The 12,441-nt window shown below is 45.5% G+C and overlaps 1 protein-coding gene across 1 annotated transcript in view; it reads left to right on the top strand.

The window, feature by feature from the left end:
- METTL24 (methyltransferase like 24) overlaps positions 1–12,187 on the top strand; it is a 46,473-nt gene extending 34,286 nt beyond the window's left edge. Inside the window, exon 5 of the mRNA XM_057413227.1 lies at positions 11,109–12,187. Within this exon, the coding sequence (XP_057269210.1) occupies positions 11,109–11,423 (315 nt within the window). The 3' untranslated portion in view covers positions 11,424–12,187. The remainder of the gene's footprint in view (positions 1–11,108) is intronic.
- Positions 12,188–12,441: the final 254 nt, after the last annotated feature.

Genomic DNA, 12,441 nt, shown 5'->3' with positions numbered 1-12,441 from the left:
GGAGACAACTGCATAACAACTTAGTTGTGCATAGAGATTTGATTAACAAAACACAAAATTAACTGTACGTATTCAAGTTTTAGAGTAACCAAATCCATACAATTACTCTTTACCACACACACCTCAGGACTGCAGGGACCAGAATAGTCCTTTGAACCCTTGACCCTGCCTAACAGAATCATTTAACTTTGATTATCCCTTGGAGGGGTAGACTTAGGCAAGGCACAGGGAGCCTGGGGGTTGCTGTGAGCTATGTTCACTAAAGGGCTGCTCAAGTTCAATATGTGGATGCCACTGGTGTTCATAAACCCTGCTCAGCTGCCATTTTAACTCACATAAGGTCCTCAGTATTGGCTGATAAGTGCCTGCAAACTGGTTTATGTCCTGAGGTGGAAGCCTGACCTTGGGATAAGAAGCCAGGAGCTCAGAAGCTCAGTAGCTCTTGCAGGAAGGAGCCCTTGTCACTGTTGCTGCTGCAGCCAGGGAACAGCCCCCTTAACCTTGCTGGAGCAGAAAGCTCAGATCTGTGCTTTGCTGCCTTTGGTTTAGCATCAGAAAGACCCAATGAGACCAGATCTCTTGAATCACTGCACCATACAAATCCTTAAGTAAATGTCTGGAGTTCTGTCTTCAGAGGTCTTATTTTTTTTTTCTCTTTGCTTTATTATGCTTATTTGGGGCTTTTCTGGAGTCTCAATTCTAGAAGGAAAAATCCACCCTTCATCTGATTTTAGACTCGTTAATTTCACATCCAAATTTACTTGTGCAATCAATGATCTTTAGGCTTAAGTGGCCCTTTTTTCTGCAGCTGTTATTTACCATTCAGATATATTTGTACCATCCAGATATAGTTGTGAAGAACAGCCCTTGCTTTGGTAAGGTTATCACACTGCCCTCTCTAAGTCTTCTCCGACATGAGACATCCTCTGTTTCCCATAACATCTTACTAAGGTTTTGCTGCCCTACTGCAGCTGGAGCATCAGCAATCAGTCCTATTCAGAAGTCCCAGTGGGGTGTCTGCTAATGCTCAGGCTGTGACTGCCTTATTTCCTTTCCTCTCCTGGAAATGTCTGCACTGCTACTGCTTGTCATAGCGTTTGCTTTTATGTAGACACATCATACTGTTTCTTTGTTATATCAGTTTCTGCATGGCACAGAAGAAAGAGTTTTGTCCCGGAGCACTGTTTTTTTGAAGTGTAGATGGCTGATCCTGGCCTATTTATAGTAGAAGTAACTGCACTGTAAAGTCTCACTTTAGCACTGGATACTTTTGCACCAGGCAGATTTTGGGCAGCTTGGTTGAGTATGAGGTGTCCCTACCCATGGCAGGAGGTTGGAACTAAATGATCTTAAGGTCCTATCCAACCCTAACCATTCTGTGAGTCTATGTAATGCCATAGCTAGAAGAGCTTATAGTCTAAATAAATGTCCTGCCAGGCGGTGGAGGAGCATGGAAGTCACCTCCATTAAATTTCTGCATTTGAGATAGCTGTTGAGGTCCTCATAAACTCAAGGGAAACCGTTAAGTTGCAGTTCATCAACTTCAAGGGCAGATGTTTAGAACCGGCTGGATGATGTGACCTGCACATCTCAAATTGCCCTTCAGAAGTTCCAGTTCTTCTCTGTGGCCTATAAAGGAGCTTAGACAACTGTTTTGGGTTTAGATGTCTAAGGCTGGGTGAGGTGCATCCAGTCTTGAGTGGCTTGTCCACAGACTGTGCTCAGTATCTGTCTGCCTGAGATGCTGCCTCTACTGAACATCTGCTTGACAAGTCCTAACTTTGGGACTTGAGAGTCCTGCAAACCAGTCTCACTCCTGATTTCCATGCTGGTTATGATAAGAGGGAGAGCGCTGGAGATAACAACTGCTAGGGTAAGCTATCCAGAAGATGTAATTTTATTTTTTTTTAAGTCACCACATTAGGGCAAAAGCTGGGAATGCTGGAGTGCACCTTATTTTACAGTAAGCATCTGCCTCTAGCTCTGTGGTTTGATTTATGAGTTCTTGTAAGACTTGCTGCCCATAACACATTCATTCAATCCCTTTGACGTTATGTTTGCACATGCTGGGCCGTATTAATTCCCTGTGTAACACAACCAATTTCCTTGGAGTTATAGTAAAGCTGCAGTTTAAGCACTAACCATTGCTGAGTGGGAACCTTTTGTCTGGGGGAGCCTCAGTGAGTTGCCAAATTTTACTCCATGTGCTGAAAAGGGACAATCAGACTGGTGCAGATGCTTCCAGCTGCAGTTGGAAATGCTGCCTTCTGTAACCTTGTAATGATTGCCCCCAGGTAATGTACAAGCTCCTGACACAGTGTTTCTTTCCTGGGTTGCATATATGTTTTAATTTCAGTGGTAATGAAATCAAGGTGGTAATTGCTCTGTGTTTGCTGAGGCTGCTGTTGCGTAAAGTATTTTAATTGTAACTAGATTGAAGGCTTTGGCTGCAAGGAGAAATGGGCTTGATAACCTTAAATTTCTGGAGGCAAAGATCTTTGGACAGTGATATACTGCTCACGCCTCTCCCACTCTGTGTTGTATGCAAGGAATGCCTCATACACATTCCTTTACAGGGTTTTCTCTCAGTCCCTTACATCTCCTTTTGCCTCATTTAAACTCTTTCTCCCAGAAGCAGTTCTCAAGATATTGTTAAGGATGCTGGTGTTTCTAGGGAGCAACCTGAGGTGCCATTCAGTATGTGATTGTCAGGCATGAAGCGAAGGTCTTTTTAATGATAGTGTTGGCTGAATGTGGTGTGATGCGTAGCCTTTTCTTCCCCTAGGAAAAGGACTAGTGCAGCGCCTGAATTGTAATGAAAGTGTTTTGCTGTTGAAGTAGAGCTGATGCAGGTCATCTTTGGAAACAAACACCCCCCACACCCCCCCCAAAAAAAAAACAAAAAAAAAAAGGGGGCGTTTTCAAACCACATAATTGTCTGCTAAAAATTGGGAAGGAAGGAGCATTGTTTTTTAGGGTTTTCTTTTATTTTTTTGTTGCCTTTGTTGTGGTCGTTAGACCCTTTAGAAAATATTGGGTATTAATATCAGCTTTCCCCCAGCTTTACTAGAGGGCTGCACAAGCCATGTTGAATTCCAGCACAGTTCGGTGCCCTAGTGTGGTTCCACCTTCTTTTCAACAGCAGCAGCAGCAGCATTCCGCTATTTTGGTGTCAAACAGTTGCATTCAGAAGCGCGTGGTACTTGCTGCAGGCACTGTGGAGTCATCATTGGTATGCTGTAGCTGTAAGAAGTTAGGCATTCCTGATCCCCTCTTTCAGCTGAAAGCAGAGTTTGGCAGGAGCCTGAGGAACCTGCCATACCTGGTACCAGATGCAGAGCATCTGCTGAGCTCAGATCTGTATTCATGCTCCCCAGCTCCTGGTTAAGCTGTTAACACTGGCTTAGGCACAGTAATGTGCATCTGTAGGGTTTTAGTTCAGTCAAGGTGCTGAATATCTGTTCAGGGTGGTGGTCCATGACATGACACTGGATTAATGAGAGTTGAGAGCAATCCCCTTTCCATAAGCATCCTGATCTTTCTCCGCTACCTGTATTTCTGAAGGATTTCCAGGCAGTAATTCACATTAACAAGTTCTTTAGGTAAATGCCCTATCCAGAGCACTTAGGAACTCTATGCAAAAAAGTCATTTACCTCCACATGCACATTTGTCCCTAGTAGCTCATTCCTCCTCCCTGTCACTGTTCACAAATTCTTGTTATTGGAATTGGTCATCTCTTGTTTGATTACTTTCCCATTAGTGTCTTGATCCTTTCTGGTCTCATTTTTGAGCTGACAGCAGTTTAAGGTATCCTTCTATTCTCAAAAATTTGCAATCCAGAGATCAAAGCTACAGCAGCTCTCCTTTCCCCTTCTCACTACCCATACCAGATGAAATCTGGTAGTTGTGCAAGCAGTTCAGGGTGTTCCTTATTCATGCTTTCAGGAACACACAGCTTTCTTCCTGCCTTGGCTGCAAACAAACAGCAGGGTGGACAGTGAAGCAGAAGGGAGGCAGGTTGGTACCTTGGACCAAAGATGAAATGAAACAGATGCCCATGAAGGGGTGAAGTCTTAAAGAACTTCATTGCACTGGCTAGTGCAGATGGGAACCAGGTCCTCCACCAGATTTAATTGGAGCTATTCAGTTATATCAGGGCTGCATGTTCTCATCCTGCAGGAGATGTTCTTTAAGGTGTGGTAAACATTTTTTGAAGATGGGACTCTGAGCCCTTTCTTCAGTTACTTTTGAAGTCCCCCATGGGCACTGTATTAATAAACAATAACAGGTCTTACCACTAAAATGCTGTCTACTGTGTACAACCATTTTACAGTAGCCTAAACCCTCTGTCCCTTGCACGTGTTCACACAGCTTGCAGGTCTTGCTCCTCAGGGCTTTGGGATCCATTGCTGCTTAACTATCTGGCTTCTAATGTAAACCTCCTGTGCCAACTGCCTTGTCCCCTTATAGTGTGTTTGTCATATTGCTGCTGGCTTTCACTTTAGGAAGACTGGAATAACGTTGCTTTATGTAAGCATAGAGCAGGGTCCCACCATCCTTGCTTGGCACTGGGGTGACACAAACAGACTGCAAGTGTTTGTTCCTCTTTAATGAAGAGACTTGAGGCTCCAGAATACAGCATTTATTCTTTTGAGTAAACATCCGTTCCCACAGGCGCCCAGCAGTGTCTGGCAGAGAAGATCAAAAGAATAGAAATAAAAGGATTTTCCCCCCTTAGTGGGGGGGAGCAGGCAGCGGGACATCTCCTGCGAGATTGGATGGCTGAATGTGCCCTTTGCAGGGCAACTCGTGTGCTCGGCCAGGGCAGCGTGTGGAGCGGCTGCAGTTCCAGCCTGTGCTGTTGGCTGCTGGTGGAATAAACGCCACATTTAAAATGCCTGTTTGCAGCATGGGCTTTTCCGAGCAGAGCTCTTGCTGATGATCAGGATGTTAGATTATTTAAAATCAGGGTTTCTGAAGATCCCTTATGGGATTTTTCCCACTTGGGCAATCGAGCCATCAGATTGAGGGACCTGGTATGGGGATGTTGTTTTCATCTTTTTCTATACAACGGGAGAACTGTGCAAACTGGAAAAGGTAATACGGTGCAAATGGGAGCTGGAGCATGGTGTTTCTGGGCAGGGATGCACCTTGTGAGCTGCTGCCATTCTGAGCAGCCAAGAAGGTCCCTATCTGGGGAGCTCATGTCCTCACACTGGCTCCTCACCCTGTTTCCTTTGAGAAAGCATCTCTTTGAGTCCTCAGCTAGTGGTTAAGCTCCCATTGCCTGCTGTGGAGACTGGTTTCGGTTTAAAGATTTGGGGAACCAAGATCTTTGATGCTCAGGATTTTTGTGAGGAGAAGGTCCTCTCCCTCAGCATTGTCTGCATGAAGTGCTGGCCTGCCCCATGCTGAGGGCTTGTAGATCCTGGGTCACTTGTACAGAAAGCTTGGTCTTGCTGGGTCGAAGGCTAGACAAGATGTTAAGCACAATACCTCTAGCTCTAAGGTCAATATAGCATAATGCTAACTAAACCCATCAAACCTGTCTCCAAATCAACTCAGGCCTGGGGACGTGTATTGTTTTATGACCAGAAGATGAGTTTTAAGACCACACATGTGCTGCAGTCTCTTGCTGGTCCAGTGCCCAGTGTGAATTAAGGTGGGAAGTTGCCAAGAACTATTGCCATGGTTCAGAAAAAGGTTTGTGATGACAGGAAGGCCATAGGGGAAACTCTGCAGCCTCCTGACCAAATGCAGACAGGGAGAAAGAATTTTGGGCCATGCTGGTCTCCCAAGTCAGGTGGCAGTTGTTACACCAGATTGTCTTGTCCTCTGGTGAAGTGGCTTTGAAAAAGACTTCCTTCTAGCTAAAAGGCCTCTTCGTCTCTGCCTGTCCACTGAAGTAAGTGACATTGCTTAACTGTGCTGGACTGGAGGAGGGGGGAGTGAGGCCGTCTCCTTTTCTGTGATGAGTCTTCAGAGAGAAATTGCTTCCAGATGGAGAGAGCATGTGGGAAACCTCTCAGAATCAGAGACCAAGGGAGGAAGTGGGGAATAATAGTGCCAGGTCATCCCCATGCATGGGCTTCGTGGCTGCGGGAGGGGGTCACTTGGGGTGCCCTCATAAATCCTTGCTGGGAGTGTCTGGTGTGGGACAGCATGGGTAAAGTGACTGTAATGCTCTGGAGCGCATGGTTGAGATCAGTGCCTCTTGCATGCACTGGCTGGGCTTTCTGGATGGATACGTTTGTCTGGGGCCATTACTACTTCTGGCAAGCTGCTGCTGTACTGACAGGGAAAGTTAAATAACTTTTCTTTTTGACACATTTTTCTCCAGCTTAAGTGGCAAATTTAAAATGAATTAGTATCCCACTTTCATGGGAGCACATCACCAAAATGGAGAGGAAAAAAGACTTCTGACAAGGCTGCTAAGGATCAGTGGTGAGAGCAGAGGAAAGGAAGCTCTCCTGCTCCCACTGCCGGTTCTCTATTTTGGTGATGTGCATATGGTACGAGTGACTTCAACTGGACAGTTTTCCCCTTATTGTACAATAAGACCAAAGACCATGTAAGTACACAGCTGCACAAACTGGCTTTGTGGCTTTGATGCCTTAAGCAGATCTTAAGATGTGCCCAATCTGTCACGTTGAGAGTGAATTATCTAACATGACACATTTGTCCCGGAGTCATTTTGAAGCTGGCCGTACGGACTGTCACGGAGTGGGGTGTAAGTGTGGGTAGGAAGGGAGGGAGGTAATTTGAAGGAGAAGTGCTGCTGTTTGGAGCTGTACATTAGTGACCAGTAGTGATAGATTTTCCTCCTGATTTCAGTATCCATGTTGCTCACATCGTGCCCACAGCAGTCCCAGTCTCCCCAGTGGATGGCTCGGAGAGAGCCAGGATAGTTACCCCTCCCACCAATAATGGGGGAGAATGGGGAAAGGCAGTTGCAAGCTGCTGGGAGCATAATTTGCTCTTAGGCTGTGTAGCATTCTCTCTGCCATCAGTTACAGCCTTGGCTCAGAATGAAAGGGACTGAACATCCAAGCCATCACCTGCTGGTGAGGAGGACCTGTGGATGTATTTTGAAAGGAAGGAAGTATCATTCTGAAAGGTTGCAGATGGAAAAAGAGAGAAGCTATGTTTTGAAAAGCCACACTTAAGAACCTGTTTGTTATCTGCAAAGTTATGTGCAATCAAAATATGAATTAAACAGCTTTTTATAGAGGTTTTTTTTTGGCTGAAAATAGAGAATTTTATGTAGGTAAAGAGGGGGAAAACTGATGCATGGGCAAGCAGAGTTTATCTTGCTGTACAGTGGATGTCAAAATGGTAACCTGGTATCTGAGAGCTGGAGCAGAGGGTTATTTCTCACAGCCTCAAATCCCCAGTGTGTAGCATTGTGGTTCAAGGAGGATGGGATGGTTCTGAGCTCCACTCCTCCACTTGAAAGCCATAACCAACTCTCCTCTCCCTGCTTCCAGCTTGTGCTGCAGAGCTGCTCCCACAGAAAGAGAGGGATCCTCCTTACCTGACCCGTACCGCATTTGCTGTTTTTGCTTTTCCTGGCTGCTGCTTCCACATGCTGAGTTCATGCTGAAAGTAATACAGCTAAATTGCTTCTTCCAGCTACTCAATCTCAATTGACTCTTCTCCGCAGGGAGCTTTAATGGTGCCCACGGGGCAACGCAGAGCCTGAAATCCCCCATTAACCCTGGTATTTCAAAAATGATCAAGGCAAGCAGAGCTCTGATCTCTGCTTTAGGGAATGATGCACAGTTGTAACAAGTCATTACCTTAAAAAGAAGAAATGAGCCTTCATACAATACGTGTTGGCCTTCACTAACTATTTTTCAGCTGTTTCGTATGCTTGGTTATGCATGAGAAAAGGCCTTTTTTTTCCCTCCAAGTCTCCAGCTACAATGCTGCAGTGCTTTCTCAAAGGAGCTAAACTGAGAAAACATTTAAAAAAAAAATGCACATTTTTTTTACTTTTCTGTGACAACATAGTTAGTTTGTGGAAGATACGAGGGTTTGTGGAAGATAAGAGGAACCAGCTTTAGTCTGAGTGCTTGAAATGGGCGGGCAATCAACTGCCATCTTTTACCTCCAGGCACTGTAGATCTTTCCCCTCCAGGATTTACTCCCAGCAGCAGTTTCCAGTTGTGCTCCCAGGTGAATTAGAGCTCTGGATTTATAGAGGTGCCCACTAATCCTTTCACTGGCACTTTGAATCAAGGCGTTTGGAAGGTGATGGTGTGTTTGTTATCAGCAGTGTGTTGCTTATAACTGATGGTAAATATCTCCTGAGCAGTCTAATCATCACAAAACTGGTGTTAGGTGTTAGCAGGACCCTTGTTATTCACTCCAGGTACTCTGACACAACGCTATTCTGCTGTTTATTTTACCCTATCTGTGGCATAAAATGTAGGCTTTGGGCTGAGATGGATGCCTTTCCCAGAAGGCAGTCACAAAAGTTGGTGGGTAGAGACAGGTATCTTCCCTCTTCTAGGTCTCTGAGCAGTGCAGAGCATTAAAGGCAACAAAAAGCCTCTGGTTTGTGTGGCAGCACATCCCCCACTAGCCTTATATTTCCTGGTCATTTCAGTATGTGTTTAAGTAGTTATTGTGGTAACTCATTTTATCCTACTGAGACATCGGTTAGCAGCCACTTTTTGGTTCAGTTTTGCAGCTACAGTGCAGGGAGTGCAGAGTGCCTGCTGAGCAGCAGTTGGTGTCTCAAGAGAAAAACAAACAAACCTGGATGATGACTGGAAACGTGACCATGGGAAAAAGATGTCCTACTGTTACCATAAAGCAAGATCATGGGAAACCAAAAGCAAACACTGAGAAACATTTCTCCCCCCAACCCTCCAGAAAAGAAAGGTTTTGAATAATCGTTCTGCTTTCAAAGTTACAGAAGTCTGTGGTTTCTGAAGTGCACCAGCACAGTCCCATGGCAATTGCACCCATGTGGAATCAACTACCCACAAAATTGCATTACAGGTACAGCTGTGAGTTGGTATCTGAAAAATAAGTAACCTATTTCAATGTATAAAGGAAAATAAGTGAGCTCAACCATGAAGTAGTCCTCTGTTGAAATGTCATGAGCAGCACCATTTACATTCGGCCTTCCCTTGAACCCAAAGGAGTGCTATGTTAAACTGTTTCAGTGACCCACAGATAGACAGACTGACAGGCTCTTTGTTGCAGAGTTAAGTTAGGAAATACCAGAGCTAAGGTTGTCTGTGCAACCTTCCTCTCCGTTCCCCGTGCAGACGTGCCACAATACAGGCTTTAATTCCATAATCCCTCTGTCATTTTCCACTGGCCCCCTGCCTCCTTCAGTGTGGAGGAGGCACAATGCTGCCTTAATAAGCAGATAGACGGTGACTTGGCTTGTCATTATTCAGTCTATGACCATGGACGTCATTGAAGTCCCACTTTTCCAAGTCCTGCTCTGAAAATGCAGTGTTTTGTTTTCAGCTGGTTTACAGCTTGTCCCACAAAAGTCTCACAGCTCTCCACAGGCACAACCTTTGCACCCTACAGAGGGTTTTCAGTGGTTAATACCCTCATTTTGCAGATGGAGACCAGAGACATCAAGCATTTAATACCTACAGATTCTTGCCATCCCATGTAAGCCCATGTCCAGAGAACAAGCGAAGGTAGATGTGGTCACCCCATCCCATGGCCCCATGGTTTCTGGCTGTGGCCTGTGCAAAGCAGAGCTCTGGCTGTACAGGAGAGGTGCTCACGGCACAGCCCCTGCCCTGACCGCTGGGCAGAGGGGTCTGCAAGCCAGGGTGCCAGTCCACATGGACAGAGCATAGTCTGACACCAGTGTGGCATCCTGGGATGATGTGCCTTAGGAAAGTGGTTGCCTTGGCAGTGCTTTTACATCGCTCACCCAAATTTATCTCCTGTACCTGCACAGGCACCTTTTCCAACACCATCATGATGGTTAGGGTAGGCTGCCAGAGAGAATCTGTTTTTTTTTTTTTTTAATTGGTTTCTTTTTTTACTGTTCTTGACTCTAAATGAAGTCTTCAATTTTTCACTTCAACTGCATCTTGAGCGTGAGCAGATGGGCAGCAGCAGTGGTTCAGGTGGAACCAGCACAAGCAAACCCTGCTCTCACAGCAAGGGGAGCTTTCCCCTGTTTGGCTCTGGGACACACAGGCCCTTGAGCTCTGCAGCTTGTGAGTATTACTGCAGTCATCATTTTCTACCAGGTGTGAAATTGTGCTGAAATGCTCTTTTTTGTATTAAAGCATGTAACTCCCCCCCCATTTAATCTCCAAGTAAAGTCAACCCACACTTGTGTTGGGCTGTGAGAAGTTGGATTACTGAACATCTTTACTACAAAATTAAATAATGGTCTAAACCAAAAACTTTTCTATTAGATGTATTTTTCCCTTCACACAGCTTCACGCCTTCTTTCCTGCTATCCCTTTGTCTTTGGAGGAGCTGCCCTTAAAACTCTGCAGACTCTTTGCATAATTCTGTTGATTTAGTTATCCTCACTCAGCATCCGTAGTGATGCCTACAAAAGCTTTGCACAGCAGCTTGGCCATGGTTAGTTGTGACCTGAGCTGCTTGGGTCACTAGATACCTCAGCAGACATTTATTTCACTTTGGCCTTCTCTTGTACTTGCGTGGTGCATGTAGCATCTGGTACACAAGGATGCTGCTTTACTGTGCTGCAAGTAATTGCTGTTAGTATGTTTTGTTCTGATGCAGGATTTTATGATGGAGAGATAAAAAGCCAGTAATGCCTTCGTGTCTTTGTTTATTTAGGTCAGCTTCTTTTTCTATAGCTCTGATACCACCACAAGATTTGTGAAAGAGCTAACATTCTTTGGTTGTAGGAAGAACTACATCAGACACCTCAGGGTACAAAGCTTTCCAGACCAGGAGGTGGAGGCAGGAGAAGGGCAGTGAACAGACAAGCCTGAAACTTCACATTGTGTCCATGTTAGCCGTGGAATGCTCTGAGATTTTTCAGTTTATATGCAAAAGGATTTGTACATAGAACTCTGAAGTTACTGACAATAACTGCCAAGTCCCTCATTTTCACACAGTAATGGTGTTTCTGTTGCAGATTGATGTCCTCAAGGCAGATGTGGAGAGTGCAGAGTGGAAAATCTTGGAAAACCTGATCCTGGAAGATGTTGTTGAGCAGATAGGACAGCTGGTCTTCGAGGTGCACATCCATTGGCCTGGGTTTGAGGTCAGCGGCAATGACAGCACTGTGGTGCGGTACTGGTACAGTCTGCTCCGGGAGCTGGAGCTGAAGGACTTCAGGCTTTTCCATACCTACAAAGACTTATCAAAACCACAGATGTTTCTGAAAAAGGAAGCCTTCAATGCCAGTAGCTGTTACACACTGAGCTGGGTAAATACAAGATGGAAATAGCAGAGAGGAATTTATGATGTGCGACTGTGAGCCATCTGACCCCGTGGTGTTATTGAAGAATACTTTGGCGTCACTGGCTAAAGTTCCTAAGTATGCACACAGTGACTGCTAACAAAATGGACCGGGTTTCATTTATGTATGTGGTTAAAAGAACAGGCGCTAGGAGAAGATACATGGTGCAGATTTATACAGCAATGTATTTGCCAGAGGGTACACTCTCAGAGGACAGAGGTTTCTGTAAAGGTCAATCTGGGGGGCTAACAGCAAGGCTTTCCCAGGCTGCCCTGCGCCTGAGTGTGCCAGCACAGAGGGCATCCCTCTGGGTTTGCCCCAGGAAGCTGCTCACTGAGCTGTGCTGGTCTTCTGGCAGGGAAGTGCTCATGAGGAGGTGCGTTTCTCAGGAAGGGTCAAGCTTTACTTCTCTGTAAAGCCATCATCTTTGATTTGCACCTTCTTTACTTTGGCCTTGTTTCCTATGGAACAAATTTTAGGGAAGAGCAAACAGTATGTTCTTGAACCCACTGGCAAATTTCAGCTGAATTTGGCAGAGGCAGAAATTGCCTCCAAACTAAATTCCTACCTGTTTTGTTGAGCAGCTTCCGAGAGTTCTGATTTGGGCTCTTTAAGGCAGTCTGGCTGTGGGAAGTGAGTTCAGTGCTTCTCACACAGGAGATGGTGGGACAGTGAGACTCAGCCGCCAGAAAAGGTGGTACCAAATGCTCCCACTCAAACTCTGGTGGCTTCAGCCACAGAAGACATGACTTCCCTAGTTCATCTGCTCAGAGAATGTTCATCTGCTCAGCCTGTTTTCAGTTACGCTTACAATGGCCATAGCAAATGGTTTGTCATCTAGTGAGTTACTTGTTTAAAAGAGCTGAAAGTGAAACCTGGTCTTTTCAGTTTGTTTGTTTGGGGGTTTAGTTGAAGGTTTTGCTGGTGCCTTCTCCCATGCTGTGCCTGTTCACCTGCTGTGTCCTCACCACTGCCCTGGCCAGGTTGGTTCTCCCTGGCACCAGGA

Source organism: Pezoporus wallicus, unplaced genomic scaffold, assembly GCF_028554395.1.
Source record: "Pezoporus wallicus isolate ANWC-B61680 ecotype Strahan unplaced genomic scaffold, APGP_CSIRO_Pwel_v1 contig_7505, whole genome shotgun sequence".
NCBI classification, from domain to species: Eukaryota; Metazoa; Chordata; class Aves; order Psittaciformes; family Psittacidae; genus Pezoporus; species Pezoporus wallicus.
Note: the sequence above shows the minus strand (reverse complement) of the source record. Positions and strands in the feature narration are given on the sequence as shown.